This window comes from Manacus candei, unplaced genomic scaffold (genome assembly GCF_025592945.1).
Source record: "Manacus candei isolate 608988 ecotype Guabito, Panama unplaced genomic scaffold, ASM2559294v1 h1tg000002l, whole genome shotgun sequence".
Classification (NCBI taxonomy): Eukaryota; Metazoa; Chordata; class Aves; order Passeriformes; family Pipridae; genus Manacus; species Manacus candei.
Genome location: NW_026138050.1, coordinates 15,199,474 through 15,223,991, shown reverse-complemented (window position 1 = coordinate 15,223,991; position 24,518 = coordinate 15,199,474). Strand labels below are relative to the sequence as shown.

At 55.7% G+C, this 24,518-nt stretch overlaps 1 protein-coding gene across 8 annotated transcripts in view; it reads right to left on the bottom strand.

The window, feature by feature from the left end:
* LOC127467631 (mitochondrial Rho GTPase 2) overlaps positions 1-24,518 on the bottom strand; it is a 46,066-nt gene that overhangs the window by 6,087 nt on the left and 15,461 nt on the right. Inside the window, exons 21-52 of one of the 8 annotated variants that reach the window (XM_051779843.1) lie at positions 23,257-23,387; positions 22,694-22,855; positions 22,290-22,418; positions 21,664-21,797; positions 21,532-21,569; positions 20,998-21,117; positions 20,401-20,577; positions 19,323-19,423; positions 18,328-18,430; positions 17,618-17,739; positions 16,671-16,830; positions 15,303-15,493; positions 14,874-15,042; positions 14,252-14,363; positions 13,225-13,396; positions 12,477-12,599; positions 12,218-12,398; positions 11,636-11,766; positions 10,586-10,729; positions 9,441-9,557; positions 8,979-9,063; positions 7,406-7,464; positions 6,267-6,348; positions 6,117-6,160; positions 4,446-4,499; positions 4,035-4,087; positions 3,247-3,355; positions 2,776-2,877; positions 2,058-2,156; positions 1,530-1,638; positions 1,145-1,265; positions 1-85 (exon numbers count right to left, since the gene is read on the bottom strand). In XM_051779843.1, the coding sequence (XP_051635803.1) occupies positions 1-85; positions 1,145-1,265; positions 1,530-1,638; positions 2,058-2,156; positions 2,776-2,877; positions 3,247-3,355; positions 4,035-4,087; positions 4,446-4,499; positions 6,117-6,160; positions 6,267-6,348; positions 7,406-7,464; positions 8,979-9,063; positions 9,441-9,557; positions 10,586-10,729; positions 11,636-11,766; positions 12,218-12,398; positions 12,477-12,599; positions 13,225-13,396; positions 14,252-14,363; positions 14,874-15,042; positions 15,303-15,493; positions 16,671-16,830; positions 17,618-17,739; positions 18,328-18,430; positions 19,323-19,423; positions 20,401-20,577; positions 20,998-21,117; positions 21,532-21,569; positions 21,664-21,797; positions 22,290-22,418; positions 22,694-22,855; positions 23,257-23,387 (3,719 nt within the window). Of the gene's footprint in view, positions 86-1,144; positions 1,266-1,529; positions 1,664-2,057; positions 2,157-2,775; positions 2,878-3,246; positions 3,356-4,034; positions 4,088-4,445; positions 4,500-5,209; positions 5,260-6,116; positions 6,161-6,266; positions 6,349-7,405; positions 7,465-7,846; positions 7,916-8,054; positions 8,410-8,978; positions 9,064-9,440; positions 9,558-10,585; positions 10,730-11,635; positions 11,767-12,217; positions 12,399-12,476; positions 12,600-13,224; positions 13,397-14,251; positions 14,364-14,873; positions 15,043-15,302; positions 15,494-16,670; positions 16,831-17,617; positions 17,740-18,327; positions 18,431-19,322; positions 19,424-20,400; positions 20,578-20,997; positions 21,118-21,531; positions 21,570-21,663; positions 21,798-22,289; positions 22,419-22,693; positions 22,856-23,256; positions 23,388-24,518 lie in introns of those variants that run through there. The other 7 variants (XM_051779781.1, XM_051779785.1, XM_051779795.1 and 4 more) reach the window with 7 other exon arrangements.

Genomic DNA, 24,518 nt, shown 5'->3' with positions numbered 1-24,518 from the left:
CTTGTCGTGCTTCTCAAACAGCCGCTGCAGGAACTGGTATCCCAAGTGGTTCAGCTCTGTGGAGCAGCCGGGGGGCACACGGAACCTGTGGGAAAAATCAGGGAATCATCACGATTGGAAAAGGCCTCTGAGATCGAGTCCAACTGTTCCCCCAGCACTGCCAATGCCACCACTAACCCGTGTCCCCAAGTGCCACAGTCACACAGCTTTTAAATCCCTCCAGGAACAGTGACTCCACCACTGCCCTGGGCAGCCTGTGTTAGTGCTTGACAAGCCTTTTGATCAAGAAATTTTTCCTAAAATCCAACACAAACCTCCCCTGCATCTTTCATATCTTATTTTCCAGTTCAAATAGCCAAATAAGCCTCCTCAAGCCCCGAACAAAGGGCAGTGTGTGAGCAGATCTCACCCAGAGGACTCAGCTCCTCACTCCCTCCTTGCTCAAGGCCAGCTGTTGCCTCCAGGCCTGGCTATTCCTTGACACAGTCCCCTTGTTTTGGGGAGAATCCCCTGAAGGTGCACAGAGGCCTCTCTTTGGCACATCCCAAGCAGCCAGAGAGATGCTGTGCCCTTGCTCCACCTCATGGCCAGGGCTCCAGCAGAGCACAGCACTGCCCTGGGGTGCCATCCACCAGCATGTCCCTGTCACCTCCCCACAGCCTGCTGTCTGAGGAGAGGAGGAGGCAGCTCCAAGCCAAGCCCTTCCATTCCTGCCAGATCCCCACCTCCAGGGTGGCAGGGAGCAGAGAAGAGACAGCAGCTGCAGAATGAGCGAGGAGGGCTGTGCTGACAGCTCACTGCTCCTGACAGAGCTGCTCTGCCTCGGCTCAGGCAGCGACAGAGCAGCCTCCAAAAGCCCCTGACTGATGTCAAGGCAAGTCTGGGACTTCATTCCCCACCTCCCTGTCTGTCTAGATCAGAACCATCAGCACAGCCAGCAGCCCCAAGGCCTGTTGTACTTGTCCCCAACCCCACGTGTCAGCTCCTGCCCGCAGGGGAAGGCGAGGGCTGTGAACCTGACCCTGACCTAAGGGTCCACAGCAGCTCCACGGTGCTGGAAGGATCCAGCCAAGGTGCTGGGGCCCCCCGAGCCGTGCAGCAGCAGGGTGTGACCCCTGTCCCCCGCCCACGGCAGGACACGCACTGTGGGTACAGGTAATCGTCCGTCAGCTCCAGCTCGTCGTCGTAGCCGAAGCGGCGCAGGATGGTCCAGGTGGTCTCGTGCCGGCCCCTCTGGATGAAGAGCGTGTTGAGGAAGAGGAAGCCTGCAGGAGAGATCAGGGGCTCAGACAGTGGGGTCAGCTCAGCCTCAGGGATCCACTCCTTGGGACTGTGCTTTCCCCGGGAAAACAGGCTGCTTGGACACAGAGATCTACCAGCCCAGCAGGCTCCAGCTTGCTTTAACAAGAGGGACTAATCAGGCTTGGAATGAGAGACACAAGGCTGGAGACAGGGCCCTTCAGGATGTGCTGAAGGAGATGGGTCCCCCCCATCCCTTGGGAAGAAGCAGGGAGCCCCTGTGCTGTTACCATTCAAGGTCAGGCCGTTGTCCTGCACCCCGTCTGTCGTGTTCTTCCACACAACCATCTTCACGTCCTCCAGGGCCTGTGGAGCCAGTGGGTTTCCAAAACAGGACTTCTGCCTCCCAAGGGAAAGAAGGCCACTGTCAGCAAAGCACACAGAGAGAACAACCCTGTCTCACCAGCTTCCCTCTCCCCTGGCAAAGGATGGGGTTTCAGGGAGAGAAAATCCACCCAGCTCAGGGATTTCTACTTTAGACCTCAACCAAACCCCTGTTCTTCAGCATCCCAATAAGTTGGGACTCTCTACATCTCCAGAGCCTCCTGGTCTTCCCACAGCAGAGCAAACTCAATCCAAGCTTAGGAAGATGGAATCCCATGTGCTCAGAGATGCACCCTATGGTGCTTTAGGTGTGGAAAAGAAGTATGAATGGGAACAGGATGGCCGTGTCAGGAGAAGGTCAGCTTTTGACTGCTATTGGATGGACAGGGAAGCCCAGGGACTGGGGAATATCTCAGCTCTGCAGCCAACCCTACCTGGAAGTAGTTAAGTTCATCATCACTAAGGATCTGGTTGTTATCCTGGTCCGAGAGGTTGAAGATCCGGGTCAGTGCTCGTGCACAGGTGGGTTTCAGCTGCAAGGGACCAACCACGGTGACAAATGGCACCAGCCTCAGCCTGGCCCTTCCTCCTGCAACCCCATGCACAGTGGGTTCCTTTCCTGTACTGCCTGGGAACACAGCCCAGCTAAGCACCCTCTGAGCTGGGAATCATGGAATCATTCAGGTTGGAAAAGCTCTCCAAGATCATCAAGTCCAACTGTTCCTCCAGCACTGCCCAGGCCACCACTAACCCATGTCCCCAGGTGCCACATCCACATGGCTTTTACATCCCTCCAGGGATGGGGACTCCACCACTGCCCTGGGCAGCTGTGCCAATGCCTGACAACCCTTTCTGTGAAGAAATTTTTCCTAATATCCAATCTAAAGTGAGAAAAGACAGTCCATAGGGAATTCTTCTCCTGGCCCCTTCCCACCATGGCTAACAGATGGTCTGGAGCACGAGGGCTTCTGCCCCAACACACCCCTGTCCTTGCAGGTCTCTCTGGCCTGGGTATGCTCAGCTGGCTGTGCTGAGCACAGGAATGAACACCATCTCCTTGTCCTGCCTGTGTCAGCCCAAACCCTCCACCCTCCTTCCCAAAGCTGCACACCAGAGCACTGTGACAGGAAGAAGACTCTCCCAGGAGCCTACCTGCTTCTCCTCCGGGTCGTAGAGCGGGGCAGTGGGGTGCAGCACAGCTTTCTGGGCGTAGTAGAAGAGCTCAGAGATGTTCTTGAGGTTCTTGGCAGAGCACTGCGGATTCAAAGGAAAAGACAGCCCTGGGAGCTGATGAAAAGGGGCAGGAGGAGGATGATACGAGCTCCCTGAGCCAGACAAGGTGTGCATCAAAGCACAGAGCAATATTTGTCCACCATGAGAAAAAATCAAAAGGGAAAAACCCCTGGGTTTTGCTCTGGTTTTGCTGTGCCCATTCCACAGCCCCAGAGCCAATACACAAAGCACAGAAAGCCCAAATCACAGGCTCTCAATGCCCAGACACGGGGACTTCTGCAGAGCAGTGTCAGCAGGGCAGCCCTCCAGAAGCAGAGGCTCCCTGACTCACACCAGATCAGCACTCTGACCCCTCAGGGAAGCTCTGCAGACACCCTCCAGTTCCCTCACCTCCACACAGGTCTCAATCTCCGAGAACTGGTTCATGATGGGCAGGATGACCTCCATGGAGCTGCCCATCTGCAAGTCAGACTTGTTTCCCACTAGAATAATGGGGATCCTGGCAAAGACACAGAGCACAAGTAAGGCCACCCCTCCCTTGGTCCCAGCACTGTCCCAGCCACTGGTGCTCCCATGGGGCAGGTTGGGGAGCCCCCACCCCTCCTCTGCGAGGTCCAGAGCAGCTTTCCTGCCTCCCATGGCCAGGAGCATCCATCTGGAGAAACAAACTGCCTGATCCTGCTTAGGCTTTCACCCAGCAACAATATGTTCAGCAGTCTTTAATCCAGCATAGCAGTCTTTAATCCAGCATAGCAGCCTTCTGCCTAAGTGATCCACACACAGACTGCAGCTCAGAGATTCCCTTGGCAGCCTCCTTTCTCTGTCTGGCTGAGAAGAGATCAAGGGGAAAGAAGGATCCCTCTCCAGTGGCCCCCTGCCTCAGCTGGATCTCTGAGGGAGAAAAGCCCACATGTTCTTATGCTACAAGTGGTCTAGCCACAAGCCACAGTCATGGAATAGTTTTGGTTGTAAGGGACCTCAAAGATCATCTCATTCCACCCCCTGCCATGGGGGAAGGGACACCTTCCACTAGCCCAGGTTGTTCCAAGCCCTGTCCAATCTATCTGGATCAAAACACAAAGCTGGTTTGGTCTCAGCACCCTCAGGAAGGTGGTGGGTTCCCCACAGTCCCCAGAGCCCCCCAAATCTGCACCCACAGATCATGCCACACATGGTACCTGGATCCCTTTTCAAGTCCCCCGTTCACCATGGGGATCCACTTTGTGCGAATCTGGAAGGTGAGCAGAGGGTGTCAGCACAGCCTGGGGAGGGAGAGGCAGATCCCAGGCAGACAGCAGGGCCCTGCAGCCATCTGCTCCCCAGCATTCCCCTGCACCAGCAGGCAGAGCAGACCCAGGGATGCTGGATACCAGTGCAAGGATTCAATCAGCCTGTTGTGAGGACAACCACCAGTGTGGGAGCAAGCTTGTTCTTCGCTCAGCCTCTGCCTGCAGGGGTCTCAGACCCCAGATCCCCCACAGGGCTGGTATGTGCTCACACTGTGCAAGGGCAGCATGGAAACCCCAGTGCTGGGAGCCCCTTCCCCTCTGGCTCTGCTGCTGAGGCAGGGCTGCAGTGGCACCTGTTACCTTGTCGATGGTGGCCTCCTTGGTGACATCGTACACCACACAGACCACGTTGGCCTGCAAGAGAAGCAGCAGAGGGTGGTGAGGGGGTCCTTGTGCACACCCACAGCAGCAGGGAATGCTGGAAATGCGGCCGCAGCGGCCGAGTGCACGTGAGTGTGGACACGTACACAGCCCTCCTCACACAGCCCTCCTCACACACACAGCCCTCCTCACAACACACAGCCCTCCTCACAACACACAGCCCTCCTCACAACACACAGCCCTCCTCACAACACACAGCCCTCCTCACACACACAGCCCTCCTCACAACACACAGCCCTCCACACACACAGCCCCCCTCACACAGCCCTCCTCACAACACACAGCCCCCCTCACAACACACAGCCCTCCACACACACACAGCCCTCCTCACACACAGCCCTCCTCACACACAGCCCCTCACACACACAGCCCTCCACACACACAGCCCTCCTCACACACACAGCCCCCCTCACAAAGCCCCTCACACACAGCCCCTCACACACAGCCCCCCTCTCACACAGCCCTACACACAAAGCCCTCCACACACATAGCCCCTCACACACAGCCCTCCTCACACACAGCCCCCCTCACACAGCTCTCCTCACACAGCCCTCCTCACACACACAGCCCCCCTCACACACAGCCCCCCTCACACACAGCCCCCCTCACACACAGCCCCCCTCACACACAGCTCCCCTCACACACAGCCCCCCTCACACAGCCCCCCTCACACAGCTCCCCTCACACAGCCCCCGACATGAGCCCACAGCTGCCGGGAGCACAGGCCGGCTCCTCTGTCCCGGGAGCTGCCGCCCCCAGGCCCGCCCGGATCCCCTCCCACAGCCGCGGCCGTGCCCTCCTCCCCTCCCGACCCCGCGCAGACGGTGCCCTGGCTTTGTCAGACAGGAGGGATCACTGGTCCTTTCAGGAGAGAGTTTAGCGCTAATCCTGAGGACACATGAGGGTTTAGGCAGGATTTCCTGGAGCTGTTTAAAGCCTCTGTGTACTCCTGCTGTCTGGGTGAAGGGGGCAGGACCCCCATGCCCACCTTCTCAGTGCTTATAGCTTTGTTCATGTGAGAGAGACAGTTTTATTATCCACAATTAAAAGGTCCTTGTCTCTGCAGAGCCAAGGCTAATCCCAGGCCAAAGAGCAGCTGGGTGCATTGCAGCCAGAAGACTCAATTATTCCTCCACGGCTGCTTCAGGGGCTTCCTCATCCCTCCCTGCCCAGCGCTCCTCAGGGGCTCCACTTCCCAAATTAACTTCTCTGTGCCACTGCTTCATCAGGCAGCCACAGGGATCTAATGCAGGAGCAGAGGGTCTTGCCCAAGCTCAGCAACTGCTTCTCCCCTCTTCCAAGTCCGTCAGGAACATCCCCAGGCTGAGAGCACATCATCTGCTCCGCAGCCTCCTCCTTCCCCCCACTGCTCTCCTTCTGGAGGCTCCCCCGAGGGCCAGGACAAGCCACATACAACAGCTTACAAGACAGAGCAGGATTAAACAAGCCTCTAAACAAACCAGAGCATTAATCCACGGATAACCAACTGCCTGGCCCCCCTGGGTGGCTAACGGGGAGGGCAGGGGAGCAGCCACGTTCCCCTTGGGAGCTGCAGGACCACAGGCTCCTGTCCCAGCCAGCCCTGCTCACCTTGGAGATCTCCTCCTGCAGCTCCTCCTCTGTCTGCTCTGCCTCTGAAAGGGGAACAGAGCTGTCACCATCTGTCCTGGCAGCAGGACCCCTTCCTAGTCCCCTCAGACAGTCAGGGAAGGGGAAAAGCCAGGTGGGATGGGGCCCTACCTGAGTAGTCCACTATGTGTGTGGGGACCTTCTCAGGGGTGACATCGGCCGGGATCGTGATCTCCTCTGCCCGGGGGGGCACCTGCAAAGCCAGCACAGTTGTCCAGCCAGCCATGCCAGCTGACAGCCAGCTGGGAGCACGGGTGACAGGGGACGTCACACCCCAACGTGGGCACTGCCCAGCACCCGCTCTGCCAGGGTGGGATGAGCTACGGATCATGGATGGCTTTTGGCCCACTGGGCTGCAGCAGCTCCCTGCAGCCCATCCCTCACACAGCCCGTGTCCCTGAGGTGGAACCTCCACATGCCCACCAGGCCCAGCCTCCCTCAGCCACAGCCACCCCTGCCCGGCCTGGCCTCCCTCAGCCATGGCCTCGGGCTCCAGAGATAAGCCCTGGGCAGCCAGAGATAAGCCCTGGGCACTCCCTGGGCACTCCCCAGCTGTCTGGGCTCAGTGCTGAGCTGGCTGGGCTGGGCTGGCAGCAGGAGACAGGCCACAGGGCTGGTCCCCCCAAACTCCTTGTGCTTCCCAGCACAAGATCATGCAGGGCACCAGCTGCTTGTAGGCAGTGGGAGAAGCCAGCTGATGACTCAGGGAGAATGTGCCCAGACAGACTGATCCCATTTTCCCATCCCAGCTGTGCTGGGACAGCGAGCCGCCCTGCTGGAGGCTCTAAGGGGAAGGACAGATCTGCTGCTGGCAGCTGGCCTGGCTCAGAGCACCAAACCCAGCTCCAGATAGGTACAGAGGGGCGGGGAATGTGGCTTGGCCCCTTCCGAGGGCTCTGTGCCAGTGCCAGGCTGGATTTGGGAGGAAGGCTGGGCCCTGCTGTGCTGGTGGCCACAACACAGAGACCCCCAGCAGCAGCGAGCAGGGGCCTGGGAGGTACCAACACCCTCCCGGGGGCAGAGAAAGTCCCACATCAGAGCACAAACAGGAAAACAGCACCTCATCTGGAGCTCCGTGTGGTCCTCACCGACCTCACCTGAGCTTTAGTGGCGATTGCTGGTGACTCCCACGGCTGTCACAGCCCAGAGCTGTGAGCACCCCCAGACACCCCGACCCCCGGCCGGTGGCACTGGGGACAGAGCTGGCCCACCCGGAGGGCTGTGTATCTGTGTGTCCCCTCCCCGCTCACCTCTTCAGGAAACTCCTCGCCCACCAGGGCCATGATCAGGGACGTCTTCCCCACCTGGGCTAGGAAATAAAGGGAGGACGTTGACATTGGCACCGGCACGGCAGAGCCTGGGGGGGACAGCGGCAGTGGAACCACGATCGGGGCCGGGGCTGGTGACTGTGACACCCGCAGGGCCCGGGACCACCGGCGGGCCCGGCCGCTCCTCCGGCCCTGCCGGTACTGGGGGGATCCCCTGTACCCTCGGCCTGCCCGGGACCCCCGTGCCCCCTCGGCCACCCCGAGCAGGAGGACCCGCCCCACCGGAGCCCCGGGACCCCTCGGGACGCCCCTCACTCTCCCTTCACAGGAGGATCCGATCCCCACCCGGCCCCTCAGGACCCCCCTCACTCTCCCTTCACAGGAGGACCCGACCCCCGCCCGGCCCCTCAGAACCCCCCTCACCCTCCCCGAGCAGGAGGATCCGCACGTCCCGTTTCATGGCGGCACCGCCGCCTCCCTGTCCCCCCCTCCACTTCCGGCCGCACCACCGAGCGGCGGCGCAGAGCGGCGCGGGGCACCACAGCGCCCCCTGGCGAGGGCAACACGCCGAGACCTCCAGGGTTCGTCTGTCGATGGTTTATTAACGAAAGCAAAACATTCAACAACAAACGGCGAACGGGGCCGTGAAACACATCCCGGAGCCGGGCGGGGCCGGCCCGCCGCCGCCGGGCCCTGCAGCTGTGGGGACGGTAGTTGAGGCCTGGTTGGGGCCGGAGCCGGGGCCTGTCCCGGGAGCCGGGGCCGGGCCGGGCCCCCCCGGGCTCTGTCCCCGCTGGAGAAGCGCCGCCAGTCCACGGCCCGCCCGGCTCATCCGCCCGTCAGTTCCCACACGAGCACGGCGCTGTGCGAGGCCGAGAGGAGGCGGCGGCCGGAGGGCGCGAAGCGGCAGAGGTGGACGGTGTCGTCATGGCCGGCGTAGTCCTGCGGGTCCCCGGCCGGGCACGGCTGCAGCCGCAGGAGCCGCGCTGCGAGAGGAGGGTCACGGCCGGGCTGGGGGCTCGGACTGCTCCCGGCCACTCACAAACCCGCTCCCTGGGGCTTTTCCCTGCCAGGACCACCCTTCCCTGGCACACCTGGACCCTCTCCAGACTTGTCTCTGCCAAGAGCACCGTTCCTGGTCACCCCCCCGAGGTTCTCTCCCTGCTGCTGAGCTGGGAGTTGCTGAGCTGAGTGACACGAGACAGGCAGATCCAAAGCACTCTAGCAGCGAGGTGCCCTTGTCAGGAGCAGGGTTGTGACTGTCCCCTGCCATGGGAAGGTCCCTGCTGCCTCCTGGGCTGCAGCCCATAACCCTGGGAAGTCATTCCAGTGACAAATCCTGCCCCTGGACAAGCAGGACTGAGCTCATGCATCTCATTTCTGACCTAGGAGTCTCTCGGAGGTTTCTCCTTGCCCTGGACTGTAGCTCCCAGGGTTTGAGGATATGGTGTGTGTGCATGTGTCTCATTTTATGGAACAAGGCCCCTTGTTCCCCCCTCATAGTAGAAGGGGAGACCCCTCCCCGTGGAGAGGCCCCGGCAGCCCCAGCACTCACCGTGGAAGCCGAGGGCCATGAAGGGCGCGGCCGGGGACAGGCTGAGCGAGGTGGCAAAGGCTGGCAAGGAGACTCTCCTGACCACCTGCATCCAGAAAGAGAAACACCAACTCCTCACAAGGGGGAAGGGACAGCCCAGAGCTGTGCAGCGAGTCATTAGGAGGGTAACGGGAGGCTGAAGGTGCACAGCATCTCTCGAGCTTGGAAACCTGCCCCAGGCATCCAGGAGATGGCTCAGCAATGTGGAGAGTGCCAGCGCTCCTGGAAGCAGCCGCCTTCCCCTGCAGTGGGATCAGGGACTGGCTGCCTGCCCGGACACAGCCCGAGGCAGGGGCAGGGCTCTGCTGCTCTCCCGGGAGTTTCCAAGATGACAAGCTGTTCCCTGAGCCCGGCCCACCCCTGTGACAGGGGTTAACACAGGGCAGCACTGCCTCCCCCTGGCCCCGGGCAGGGCACAGGTACCTGCTTCTTGCGCAGATTGTAGAACAAGGCTTCCTCCTGCATCCCAAACCCCACGTAGACCAGGACATCTTGCTCCCAAGGGCAGAACGCAGCCAGGCTGGGAGGGAGGTCGAGACCCTGGTGAGGGAAACCAAAGGCAAGAAAAGTCTGGATTCTCCATCTTGACCCAATACAATGGGGACAAAAGGAGAGCACAGAGGAACCTCAGGGCTCTGAGTATCTGAGCAGTGGGGAGTTAATATGATGGAGGCTGTTTCCTCCCTCTTGCATTCCCATCTCATGGAAAGCAAGGAGCACCCACACACTGCCATGAAAACCTGAAGCAAATTGTTTAGTGTCAGAGGAGCAGGAGACATGAGGGTCCAGCAGGTTGAATTTCTACTGAGATGGTGCTGCAGGGGCTTGAAGGTGGGATTGGGTTTTGGATTGGTTTAACACAAGAAAATAGGGCCCAGAAGACAGATCTTGAGTAGTAGATACAAGATTAATCCTTCTCACTCTGGGGAGAGCTGTAGTGAGTTTCCTTCCAGAGGAAATCCAACGTTTTGGAAAGAAACAGAAGAAACACTGACAGAACCCAGCTGCTGTGTGGAAGCTCCCTTCTGCCTGCCAGTCTCACCTGGACCAGGGGCCATCTTCATATCCTCTCCAATACAGATCCTTCCTCCCTTTCTAGCAGGTGTCCTGCTGCCCAAACCTCACCCTGGGTTGGAGCCAGAGGCTTCTGCCAAGCAGCACAGACACACAGGGCTGAGTACTTGGCTCTGTGAACCCGTCATGGTGCTCCTGGCTTGGAATATTCATGCTCCTCAAGAGTGTCAGAGTTAGCAGCACGTTCCTAATTAGCTCTCTCTCCTGCACACTGTGCTCACGGCTGCCTGTGCTCTGGTTTGCTGGCACAGGGTGTCAGCTCTTTGCAGGTGCCGTTTTGGGCTCCTCATGCTTAAAAGTCAGTGCTTGGGGCAGTTTGGTACTGCTACAATTGCTTTCCACACACAAGAAGGTTTGTTAACAAGATAACTCTGTGAGCAGAACTAACAGAGATGACATTCCTAAGCACACTCTCTCTGTCAGAGCCCTGTGCATCCCTCCTCTATCTCTGCTGGTGCCAGGAGCAGGCAGGGGCTGGCAGGAGCCAGGCTCACCTCGGGGTCGGCAGGAGCTGGGAAGCTGAGCCAGTCGAGGAGCTCACACTTGTCCTGGAGCCAGTCGGAGGCCCAGACGCTGACCCGGCGGTCCGAGCTCGTGGCCAGCCAGAGCTCACCCCCTTCCACCCCGAAGTCGTGGTACTAGGGAACACAAACACAACACTGGGACTCTGGAGGCACAGAGGCTGCAAAGGAAGAGAGTGGGGTAGGAGCTTGTGGGAACACGGGTCTTGTGTTTAGGGGATCAACGCCAGGATTAACCTGTTTGTGGCTGCCCCATTCCTGGAAGTGTCCAAGGCCAGGTCAGATGGGGCTTGGAGCAACCTGGGACAGCAGAAGGTGTCCCTATCCATAGCAGGGGGTGGAACTGGATGATCTTTCAGGTCCCTTCCAACCCAAACCCTGGCCTGAACAACAGTTCTCTTCCCTGGGACAACGTCTGGATCTGCACATCTCCTTTTCAACACCATGTGTCCCCTAACAACGTCCTTCACCTAGAACCAAGGAGGATCTCCTTGATCTAAATTACCAGGGAACACAGCCTTACACTGTGGATGACTGGAAAGCCTGAGAACTCAGGGAAAATTATTCCCATTGCTGCTGCACAAAGGAAAAAAACTCTTCATGAAGAAGAAGACAAAGGAGGTGCTAAAACTATCCCACTGGTGCACAAACAAGTCCTCCCAGCTCCTCAGAGGAATGGTACAGGAGGCCAGGCTGCCCAGGAGCTTTTTTTGGGGGGCACAGGGGCTGCAAGCTCCCAGCCTGGGCTGCTCTCAGGGGTGCTGCTCTCTGAGAGCCTGTGGCACAGGCCCACGTCACACCTGTGTGTCAACAGCTGCCACCAAAGGTCCCCCCACCCACAGGCACAGGCTGCACCTGCAATGCCTGCAGCTTTACTGGATATATCCCTGAAAAACTCATCAGAAGTTACTGGAGGGGATGGGGGCCTGAAGAGGAAAAGCAAGGGACAAGGAAGCAAACACTGACCATGCTGCTTCCCACAGCTGTGCAGTGACACAGGAGGACTTGCTCCTGGGGTCTCACCTGCTTCCTGGTGCACTGGAGAACAGTGATGGGGGAGCCTTTGTGGTCAGCCACGACATGGATGGTCATTCCAGTGCGAGGGCTGCTCACAGCCACCAGCCCATCCTTGCCCCCTGATAAGATCATTTCTCCTGAAAGGAGACACAAGAATGGGACCCTTGAGAAGAATAGCCAAGAGGAGAAAGGTCCATGATCATGGGATATTGGTGTCCCAAAACACTGTGAAAGGCTGGGAACATCCCAGTCAAGGGCTGGGTAAGATGAGATGTCTCAGACACACATTAAATCTCCACACTGAAGAAGAGCCACGGTAGATCAAAAGCAGGAGAGCACAAAAGGGTTTGTGGCACCCAAACCCCTTTGTTACCCCATTGCCAATACACCTCCCACCTCCTATTTACCACATGCTCAGCTGGCAGAGCCACCAAAGCTCACTGAGACGAGTTCTGTGGCTCTCCCTGGCCCCAGGGTTTTGGGCAGGTGGCCAGGACACAGAGCAGCTGAAGGTCAGGATAACCCAGGCAGCACCAAGCCACATTCCCCGAGGCCACATGTCCCTGCTGTGACCTTGGGCAGTCTCACCGTCCGTGGAGTAGGTGATTGCTGTCAGTGCAGCGTTGTGGGGGTGCATTTTCAGCTCCATTTCTGTCCTGGAAACACTGAACACACGGATGGTGCCATCACTGTATCCTGCCACCACGTGCTGGCTCTCAGCTCCCCACAGCCCGATGGGACGAGGCTTCCAGGCCAGGCACTGGCAGCTCTGCGAAGGAACCAGAGATGACACAGTGGGTACCTCCCTGTGCCAAGAGGAAGGGACTGATGTACCACAAACACTTACCTGGTTGAGCACCTGGAACTGGACCACCAGCTCTGTGCTGCTCAGAGCCCAGACCCTCACGCTGCCATCCTCCCCACACGTGGCACAGTGAGTCTCGTCAGGACTGAAGCACACCTCGGTCACCTGCACCAGGGACAGGGTGGGCAACAGGGGCTCTACAGGTGCCACAGCCCAGAGCACATCAGCTCCTCTGCCCCTCTATCCACTCTTGGGAGACATCAGAGAAGATGGAACATAAAGGAAGGTGGATGCTTTGGTTTTGGGTTTAAATTGTGGGCTGACAGGACGAGAGGAAATGGCTTCAAGTTGCACCAGGGAAGGTTTAGATTGGATATTAGGAAGTATTTCTTTGTTGAAAGGGTTGCAAAGCACTGGAACAGGCTGCCCAGGGCAGTGGTGGAGTCACCATCCCTGGAGGTGTTCAAAAGATGTGTGGATGTGACACCTGAAGACCTGGTTTAATGGTGAACATGGTGGTGGCGCTGGATTGACAGCTGGACTTGATGATCTTAGAGGTCTTTTCCAGCCTTTAAAATTCTATGATTCTATGACAGCTGGGCTTGTCATGGAAAACAGGAAACCTAACCCCAAAGGGTTTAACAAACCTAACCCCAGAGGTAGGACCAGGCACTGTGTACCACAGGTCGACGTAAAATTCCTTCTCTTCTACCATTTGAACACTTTTTCCCGCAGCACAAAGACATCCCAAAGCAACAGCAAAATTCAGAGCTGGCCCAGCCCCTCTGACCTTGCTCTTGTGGCCGCTGATGAGCCGGATGCTCGTGCTCTCCAGCCAGTTGATGTACCACAGGGTTCCTGCTGTGGTGCCCACAATGCCCATTTCCAGGGAGTCGTCAAAGGCTGCGCTGACGATTGTCCCATCCAGGGTGATCTCGTGCTCCAGCAGGACCGAGCTGGACCTGGAGGAAAGGAGGATGGGAGAAGGACTGGCTCGGGTGTTGGAACAGCCATTCTGCCTCCTTTAAATGCAATTTCTTAGTGAGCCCAGTTCAATGAAGGGATCCTGTCTACGGATCAGTGACTCCCATTGCACTGGGAGAGCTGGGGGAGTTCAGCCTGGAGAAGAGAAGGCTCTGGGGAAACCTTCTGGGGCATAAAGGGCCTCCAAGAGAGCTGGAGAGGGACTTGGGACAAGGGTGTGGAGTGACAGGACAAGGGGGAATGGATTCCCACTGCCAGAGGGCAGGGTTAGATGGGATATTGGGAAGGAATTCCTGTCTGTGAGGGTGGTGAGGCCCTGGCACAGAGAAGCTGTGGCTGTCCCATCCCTGGAAGTGTCCAAGGCCAGGCTGGACAGGGCTTGGAGCAACCTGGTCTAGTGGAAGGTGTCCCTGCCCATGGCAGGGGGTTGGAATGGGATGGTCTTGAAGGTTCCTTCCAACCCAAACCATTCCATGATTCTATGATTTGCACTGCAACCATCTTTTATAGGGAAGAAAGAAAATGAAGGATGCAATAGCGTGAGAGAAGAAACAAAGGCAATGTATTTTCCCTAATTCTCCTAAAGGAATTCCTACAAACCACTGACACAAATTTCAGGCATGACAATCTCCACCCACTTCCAGTATTAAGAGGGTTCAGCTACCTGTGGCAAAAATTCAGTCAAAAGATCCAGAGAGAAAGAATCAGCAGCCGCGGGGCGGAGAGGAAAAGCTAAGGATGAAGAGCTCAGGAGCAGGGCGACGTCTGTCTGTGAAGAGCCACCTCTGAGACAGGTCCTGGGAGCTGCCAGGTGAGGGGCCACGACTGCCTACCTGGCATCAGGCCCCTTCAGCCTCAGCTCCTGCACGCTGCCCACTGCCCACAGGCGGATGCGCTTCGTGTTGCTGCCGCTCACCAGCCTGTCGTGCCGACACAGCAGCACCCCTGGGGGCACAGGGGGATGGGGGCACCCGTGAATATCCACTGCTCCCAGCCAGCACCCCAAGCGAGCCCCTGACAGCCAGGCCACTGATGCACTCCAGCAGGAAAAGTAGGGGGGGTTCTACAGCCAATACCCAGTGTTTTACAGAGCAGGGGTCTGCAGGAGCTTTGGAACAGGGCAGTGGTGGAATCACGGTCCCATGAAGTGTTCAAAGAGCACGTGGATGTGGTATTTAGGGACATGGGTCAGTGGTGGACCTGGCAGTGCTGGGTTAATGGTTGGACTTGATGATCTTAAAGACCTTTTCCAACCTTAATGATTCTATAACAAGGTGAACCTCCCAGGGAACCCAGGACCCCAAGGAAACCCAAGTCACAGATCCATTGTCACCCCACACATCTTGCATCTGACACAGCAAACTGGTTTTCCGAGCACAGCTGAAAGCAGAGCTGGGCAAGCTCACAGCTCTTGGTTCCCCACACATTCCCTGACCCCCCTGACTCAGCACCCACCGATCTCGCCCTCGTCAGCCTCCCATGTCATGAAGCAGCAATTGGTCTCAGTGTCCCACACACAGATCTGGCCTGAGTTGGTCCCACTGTAAAGAAGAGTGTCGGCACCATAACAGAGAGACGTGAGCTCCACCAGCCCCAGCACGTCCGGGGCAGGGGCCTGATGAACCTGCCAAAGCACAAAAACCAGGCATGTCAAAGAAAATATGGTTCTTACCTACATCAGGAAAGAAACCCCTCCTCCTCCCCTCAGTTCATGCAGTTAATGTCTCCAATACCACCAAAAGCTCTCATGGACAGCCAAAGTCACAAGAAATCCTCAGCTCTCACAGAGCTGTGGGGGCAGAGCCTCCATTGCCCTCACCAGTGGCTTGGAAAAGAAGTCAGAGATGCCAAAAATAAATTTTGAAACGTAAAACAGAGGTTTACCTTGAGGTTGACAGCAGCTCCCTGCTGCTCCAGTAGCCAAAACATCACAGCTCCTCTCCCCACACAGGCTAGGTCTTGGTGAGACACAGGGCTGAAAGCCACGTCATGAACTGGCTCCGAGACACAAGTGGACAGGAGGAGCTGGTATGTGTAGGTGCTCCACAAAGCAATGCTCTGGTCACTGTAGTCCCCTAAGGAGAATGTGAAATTCCTAAGGAGGAATTCTGCAGCCTTGAGATGCTCAAAAGCATCCACACTGCACACACACATTGCCTGTGTCACTTCCCCACCCAGCTGTTCGGACACAACTGTCCCAAACACTGCTCCAGGCATGGACACAACTCCTCATGTGCTCAGCAAAAGCTGCATGACACGACAGATCCTTGGCTGAGTTAAGGACAGACAGAGCTGGCCCAGCACTTCATGCAGGAGGTTGCAGCAGACCTGTGCTGGCAGCGGGGTGTGCAGCCAGTGGCTGGGACTGCAGCAGGCACAGCAACCTTTCTGCTGCTTCTACATCCTTGGGAGTCACTGCACACCCAAACAAACCCTCCAGTGACACTGGGCACTCAGGGCTAACCTGGTATTGAATAGGAAAGGGATGTCACCTTTGCCAAGGTCACAGGTGAGGTGGGAGCTGACCTTAGTGGAAGACACTGTAGCTGGGTGGGAGCAGAAGGCACTGGCTTCCGTGATGGCAAATTCCCCAGCTCCCAGACAGCACTCTCCTGCTGCCTTTCCTAGGCTCCACAAGCCCAGTGGAGACTTTCAGCTTTTCTCTCCCTGCAGCCCAGTCTGGAGCTGGAAGAGGAGGCTCCTCTGCCCTGATGCTCCATGGAGAGCACGCAGCTCTCTTTCTGTCCAGCAAAGCCTACTTTTTTTTCCAAGGGTGGGCTCACCAGCCCAGAGCAAGTGTATTGCCTGCTCCACAGGTCCCCTCTCATGCAAAACAAGGGCTTACTAGTTGCATGTTGTGCTTTAAATGTCCCCTGCCTAAACAAAACAGACAGCTTGAGTGTCCATCCTGTGCTGGCATGGCTGCCTGGCAGGAGGCTCACAGTTGGAAGCCTTGCTACTTCTATCCAATTCCACCTAAGCAGCAACAACAAGTCCAGAAGAAGGCTCTTCCCTTTGAACAGTAAATATAGTAACCACAAACCATTCACACAGGGTTTAAGGAGCACTAGTGAGTCAGGAGAGGAAAGTGCAGCTTTACCCGCTGTCCCAAGGATACCACAAAACAGCTTCATCCCCACGAGCCTCATACCCATCTGGCAGGTACTTAGTGCTTCCAGCACCTCTCTCCCATGAGCTGTCTGCTCCAGGGTGCACCCCTGCACCCACACCTGGTGTTACAGGTGTGCTCACCTATGGTGACAAGGAATTTGTCATCCCGAGAGAATGCCATGGCTTGTACTTGTGTCTCGTGGTGGAAGAGCTCTGCTGTGCAGGCCCCATCTGGGATGCTCCAGATGCAGATCTGACAGTGGGAGTCTCCATCCTTCTTCCCTGAGGCAGAGGCAAGAACCTAACAGAACAATGTATTGTCACTGAGACCTCAGTAAGTAATTAGAGAATACTCATTAACGAGTCTTAGCAATATTAGTCCCAAATTAAAGTGGTATGGTTGGCAGATGGAGAATTCTGTGAGAACAGCCATTCAGTTTGGTGGCAGGAGGGAATGGCAGCATCACCCAGAGGAGGGGAGCAGCCTTTACAGAATCACAAGGTCATCAAGTCCACCCTGTGCCCGATCCCCACCTTGTCCCCCAGCCCAGAGCTCTGAGTGCCACATCCAGCTGTTCCTTGGACATCTCCAGGGGTGGGGAATCCACCACCTCCCTGGGCAGTTCCTTCCAATGCCTGACCACCCTTTCCAGGAAGAAATTCCTCCTGACCCTCCCCTAGCACAGCTTGAGGCCATTTCTTCTTGTCCTGTCCTTTGTTCCCTGGGAGCAGAGCTCGACCCCCATCTGACTCCCCCCTCCTGTCAGGGAGCTGGAGAGTGAGAAGGTCCCTACTGAGCCTCCTTTTCTCCAGGCTGAGCTCCCCCAGCTCCCTCAGTCTTGCCTCATGTGTCTGACTCTCCAGCCCCTTCCACAGCTCTGTTCCCTTCTCTGGACACACTCCAGCCCCTCCCTGAGGTGAGGCACTGCCACGCTGAGCCAACACAACAGATAACTATGCTCCAAAATGATTTCCACAGCCTCCAGGCAGCAGGAAGAACTGACAAATGGGATTCTAGTCTGTGACATCCCTTTGGCCCACAGTGACAGGGATAACCCCTGGCCCCAGGCAGCAGCAGGCCCTCATACCTGGGCGTTGTGGCTGAGGGCGAGCGTGGAGATCTCCTCAGCATGGCCCAGCCAGTGGTTCTGGGACCCCGAGTGCAGGTCCTCAACCACGATGACGCAGCCACAGGAGTAGGCGAAGAAGCCTAGCAGAGGAGGAGAGGGGATGTTTTCATGGAAAGGCTGCACATCCAGCCCCCACCACAACCTACATGGAAAATTCTATGATTCATTAATACGCAAAAGCTGACTCTTCTACACGGCTTGTCAGCGTCAGGCTGGGAGTGGGACAAGATCTCACTTCCCCTAACCTGAGCAAAGCTCCAGCTGGAGAAAGGAGGCAGAATGGGCTCTATGAGCTTTCCTCCAGCTCTCTCCACTCAACAACTGCAGCCCAAGTCTGCCCCACCAACTAACGCTCACCAACAGCAAAGAGTTACTGGATTTTATCAACACAAAGAACCCCTGTGTTCAAGCAAAGATCCCAACAGCCAGAAGATCATAACTCTGTTCAGTACACACTCCTAGAATGATAACAGAATCCCAGAATGGTTTGGGTTGGAAGGGACCTTAAAGCTCATCTCATTCCACCCCCTGCCATGGGCAGGGACACCTTCCACTAGCCCAGGTTGCTCCAAACCCCATCCAACCTGGCCCTGAACACTTCTCGGGATGGGATAGCCACAACCACTCTGGGTAACACATCCCACCCCCCCAGAGCATTCCCAGTGTACCTGTATCTGGGTTCCACACCATGTTCCCTCTGCCATTTCCATTGTAGCCGATCACTGCTTTCAGCTTCAAGACCTCGCTGCCTGCTGGAGGAGACAGGAAACTCTGCAAGAAAAACAGACACTGGCTTAAAATAAGCTCTAGAAGTATGGCCTGGGCAGGTGCATCAGCACCCATGTAGGAAAAAGTGAGTGTGCAAACACACACATGTCCTCACTCACACATCCCACACAGATTCATAGCAATCCTCACACAATTCCATAACTGATGAATCCTGAAGGGCACAATTCTATGTACAAAAGAGATACTGCCCCAGCACAGCCAGGCACAGATGCTTTCAGATGGGGCACAGAACAGGCTGGCAGCAAGTGCCCAGCCAAGGAGCAGCTGCTAATCCCACTGGGAAAGAGTTCCATGGGTTTTGCTGGCTTGGATGTGTAGATATTTCAATAGGAAGAGAACTGAAGGAAAAAATGCTGCCAGGTGGGAGGACAAGTGAGGGGCAAGCTGGATGTAGTTCTTCTCCCAGCACTAACAGCACAGCTTAGGGAAAGGCTGAGCTAAGTTTCTGTTTTATTCCTGCTGTGTTTGTTACCAGAGCAGGAGCTGTGCTGCCTCTCCTCACTACACTCTCTGGATTTGCCTTCTCCAGCCTGCTCTGCCAACGCAGCTGCTCACAAACATGATGAATCATTCCATTGCTCACTCGTCTTTCACTCTCAGTAGCACATGCCATTCCCGTTCCTTTTGAATAAAAATGTATGCAGATTCAGGGAACAGAAAAAGAGTTGAGCACAACTCACTTTTTACTAGTTTGGAAAGAGCTGCATGTAGAGGAGAACTGGGAATTAATGTTAGGATTTTTCACTGAACATCAGCCCAGGGGTATATTTCCCAAAGTGCTTTCAAACAGAGAACAAAATGGAAGCAATCTGGAAAACCTCAGCCCCCAAACGCCCGTTCTTCACCAGGTAACCAGCCCAGGCACAGCTCTCACCTGGGGCAGCAGCGATGCCTTGAAGCGAGGAGTGAAGTGCCGGTAGGAATCCGGGCGGATGGAGCACTGGGACTTGGGAGTTTTGGTTCCCTTCCTGGTTTCTGCCATGCAAAGAAGAAAAAGGTACCTATGGGATGCTGCTCCTGGGAGTGGTTTGGGAGCAGCACCCAGGCTGTGGCTTGCTGTCCATTCAGGTGCTGTGTACGGTGCACACACGAGGCAAAAATCAGACTGCAGTGTACACATAAAATATACTGAGTTTGAAGGGACCCACAGGGATCATCAAATCCAACCCCTGGCCCTGCACAGACACTCCAACAATCCCACCATATCCCTCAGAGCATTGTCCAAATGCTCCTTGAGCTCTGGCAGCCTTGGGGCTGTGCCCACTGCCCTGGGGAGCCTGGTCAGTGCCCAACCACCCTCTGGGGGAAGAACCTTTCCCTGAGATCCAACCTGAGCCTGCCCTGACACAGCTCCAGCCATTCCCTGCACTGCAAAAACCCTAAGGGCACCCACGCCACGTGCTCTGGGTATCACTGTGGAACCACAAGCCCCACAGCCCCAAAGAGGACTTCAAGGGAGCATCAGAGGCACAGTTTTATGCTGAAGCTTTTCCAACAGGTCCTGCCAGGAATGAGCGCAGGCAGCTGCTGCTCCTGGCAGGTTGCCACGCTCTGCTGCAGCTCCGAGGCTGTGCTGCTATTAATAGAGACATTGGGAGCCTTAATTGCAGCTGGATTTAATGGAACATGCCACTTAGAGATGATACTGGCTCCAAGCTGAAGAGAGGCTTCTGGTGTGCCTAGAAGCAGCAGCAGGGAAAGAGCCAGGAAAACAAGCAGTTTTGGGGACCAGCATGAGCTTCCCCCAATACTGATTTCCCTCAGTAGGTCATGCCCAAGGGAAGAGCCCTGAGGAACATGTGCTGCCCTTCAGATCACAACTCAGAGCATGTGTCTGGACCATATTAATGATGACCTTCCTTCATTTTCTGGGGATAGACCAAGCTGCCATGCAGGCCTGTGCACAAGGAAGGAGATAAGCTCTGTACAAGCTGGGAATAACCCTGATTTACCATTTGTTGATTTTTCAGGAGAACTTGGGCTCTCCTGCCTCACTTTGGGCCTCACGAGCTCCTTGTTCCTGTCTGACTCCATCACAAAGATTGAGGGATCTTTGTCTCTGTTTGCCACCATCCTGCTGCTGCCTGGCAGACCTGCTTCCTCCTCTTTGTCCAACTCAGAGAAAATACCTGAAGAGAAAAATCAGTGGGAAGATGGAGCCATTCCTGTCCCTCAGGACTACTTCATGTGTGCCTGACCCTTTGATTTCTGGTCGTGTCACTCCCCTGCTCTGTGGAACAGTCCAGCCATTCGGGTGGAGGGCAAAGCAGACTATTCCTACTGGGAATGGCCAACAGGGTGTTTACCACAGCCCTCAGAGAAGCTGTGCCAGCAGTTCAGTGTGTGGAAGAGAGCAGAGGATAAAGGGGTGCTGAATCCCAGCACCTCTGGGCTTTTTCCAGCTTAGGGGAACGAATTGCAGACTGGTCTGTCAATCTGCTGGAAGGGATCATGGGCAGGGATGGCTCCAAGAACGCTGCTAAACTAGGCAAGGAATTTTTCCCAAAACAGGGTTAATTTTCCCCTTTCCTGCAAACAGTTCCTGTTACCTTGATATCCTGCTTGGTGGGCAGAGCTGATATCCAAACACGGGGGTGAGGACAGCAGTGGAAGAGGCACTGTCTGCCTAAGGGTCTCAGAGACATCCTTTGGCTTCTCAGAGCTGCCTTCTGGGAAAAGAAAAGGCTTTGTGTAATTTCCTTCATTCCTCAGCTCCTCTCATCCTCCTGGATTGATGGTGATGCCTCCAAGCTCATTTCTCCAGCTTCCTCCTACACAGGAGAAGCCACTTCTCTGTCTTTCAAGAGAGGGACAGACAGAGAGAGATACACTGAGGGAGAAAGAAAACAGAGGAGATGGAGGCAGGAAAAGACAGAAGACAAAAGCTGAAAGACCTACCAGAAAATCCAGAGTGGCTCTGCTCAGAACATCCCCACCTAGGCAGACTGAGAGGTGCTAATTAACTTGAGATTGTCCTTTGGGGCTAATTAGCTGCTTTGGCCCCAGTACCCGACTCCTTGAGGGAAGGAACTGAACTCCCCAGGCCCTACATTCTGGAAGAGCTGCCAACCAGCACAACTCACCTGGTCCTGGCAGCCGAGCAGATGCGGAGGAACGAGCCCTGGAAAGGTGAGGAGATGGGTGTTACACCAGGCAGGGACAGGGTTGGGGGAAAGGGGGAAGCAGAGAAGGCAGTGCCCAACACCTGCCCTTACCTGGCTGGGGGTGACCTTGCTCCAACTGGAGCCAGGAAATCCCAGAGGAAGATGGCATCTCCAACACTGACAACGTGCTGCTGATCCGGGGTGAAGGCGACCTGGTGCACGGGCTCCGAGTGGCCGATGTACACCTGGAGAAAGCACACCCTGAACTTCCCCATCCCCACACCTGTCCTGTCAGCATGAGGCTACTCCACTCTCTGCCCTGCATGGCCAGTGTCTACAGGCCTCAGCAGAAGATCCAGCAGAGGATCTACCACACCTACAGTGCTCACACCTACGGTTGATCAACCTTGAACACACTCATCTGGGAAAGGGAGCAAAAGCTGAAGAGTACAAAGTCTTTTGCTACCCCTGAAGTCCTGGGGGAGCCATTTTCTTCTCTGTGTGGTCCTGCCCCTAACACAGAGGTATCACCCACCCCTGTCCTTTGCAGAGGGTCTGGCTGCCCCAGCCTGTGCCCAGTGCCAGGTGCTATTACAATGTGGGAACAGGGCTGCATTTCTCTGCTGGGCAAACTGGGACTAGAGACACTGGGCAAGTATCAGACACCTTTTGCTGCTCTTCTCTCCAGGGATTCACAAATGCAACACCAACCCCTTCCCTCCCTCTGTGGGTGGTACCTGGAAGTTGATATCGAAGCGCATCCGATAGTCCCACACTTTGATAACCTTGTCACCAGCAGTGAGCAGGTACTGGCCATCCCTGCTCAGTGCAAAGGAAGAACACGTCAGCTTGTGCATGGGGGACACCTGAGGACAAGAAGAGGCACCAGCAGCTTTAACTGAGTTAGTTCATACCCTTATTTACACTTCAGCAAGAGAACAGGGGTGTGACAGCATGGAAAACAAGGACAAGCTGAGGCTCATCCTGAGCCCAAGCACATGAGGATAACTGTAAGCTTCCTACTCGTGTTTCTTTGAAGCCTGTGAGCTCCAGGATGAGCTTTTCTCTCATTTAACCTCCCACAGAGACATGAAATGCCCAAACCCCACGAGAGCTCAGTGGATGAATTTCAGTGTCCTACCTCTCGCACCAGTCGCCCTGTTTTTGCATCAAGCACGAGGATTTTATTGGAAGAAGTGGATACCAGGAGCTCGCCTTCAGGCACAGGACCAAAGCAGACCCTCACTGCAGAGTCCAAGACAGTGCTGTGCAAGTCAAGAATGCTGATGTCCACCCTCAGCAGCTGTGAAACAAGGAGCTATGAACAAACACTGCAGGAGCCTCAGGATTGCTCACATGCTCCTAACACAAGGCCACAGAACTCCCCAGACCCTTCCCACCTAATGAGGGGCTTCAGGTCCAGGCAATGCCCAGGAGAGCAGCTCACAGAGAGAGGTGGGAGCTGACAGTCTACACAGCACCTCTGCAAATTATCTTTCTAGAGGGGAATAAAGCCAGAGGAGAAGAAACCTTGACTTTGTTATTTCTAAGAATGGAAACCAAACCTCAGTGTAAACTCCCTGCTCTGCAGGGAAGGCCCTCTCCAACAGTGCTGCTGCCCAACGCCCTGACCCATCTCACCTGATGCAGCCTATGGAATTTGCCCTCCCCAGCCTCCCCAGGAAGGAGGGGAGCCCCTGGTACCTCATCAAGAGAACAGGCCTCCATCACGGTCACCACATACTTGGAGGGCCCCACGAAGGCCAGGAGGTGACTGTCCCCACTGACCACCAGGGCATCCCAACCGCTCCCAGCATCCCGGGCCACCACGTTTCCTGGGGGACACAGCACGAGGCAGAGTGAAGAGAGGAGCAAAGCCCACCCTCACTCTGATGCCACTGCTGGGCAGCAGCTGCAGCTTCCCCTCTGAACCAGCTTTGGGTTAACGCTCTGGCCTGAGGAAGAAGCAACCTGTGTTGTAGATGCTACAAAATTTATCTGCACAACCAAAGTGTGCAGTGGACACCTAAAACACAAGGTTTAGATGCACAACTTGTTGCCTGACTGAATGTGTGGTGTTTTCAAGGAGAGTGGAACAAAGTCAAGGGAATAAAATTGATTTTAGAGCTTATTTTTTTAATGAATGCGAGATCTCAGCTGCAGCCTGGTTGGCTGAACCCTGAGCAGAATGAGGTCAATGCTGAACCCCACCACACTGATGTCAGTCCAGAGGGCACAGACCCAAAGGTCTAAAAATGGCTGAAATCACAGCAATTCTCTGTATTTATTCCACTACCAAAATTCCACTCTCTGTCCTAGGAATGTGACCAGGTAGCTACACAGTTTCAGAGAAGAGTCAACACATGAAGGCCCAGCTCCAGCACTGACCACAAACTTGGGTGATTTTGGACAAACTCCCTGATCCCTCTGAGCCCCTGTTCCTTCTCCTGCACAATTCTTGGAGCAGGATCCTTCTCTTTATAAAATATTGCACTGTGTAAAAAGCAGAGCTCCTTTTCCCTGCCCAAGCTTGTGCTGCCACAGCTCATTTCCAAAGTGTATATTAAATGTGACACTAATTTTTCCAAACTGCCTGGCCCCTGACTTGCCTCCAGCTCTCCACCAGCACAAAGCAGCTCTGCTGCAGGCAGGGTTAGGGCAAAAACCCACTTTAAACAAATTAAACTGCACATGCACAGAATGAAAAGAGTCAGGGCTTGGGCATGAATAAATCTCTGTGATTCCAGAACATTCATGAAATGATTACACCAAGCAGGCTGAGAGGGTTTGAACCAGGACAGGTCAGGAAGTGGTTTTTTCGATGGGTTTTGCTCACACAGAAAGTACAAACACAAACCATAGAATCATAAAATCACAGAAACATTAGGAATCATAGAATCACAGGTTGGCCTTGCTTGGAAAAGCCCTCTGAGATCAGAGTTCAACTGCTCCCCCAGCACTGCCAA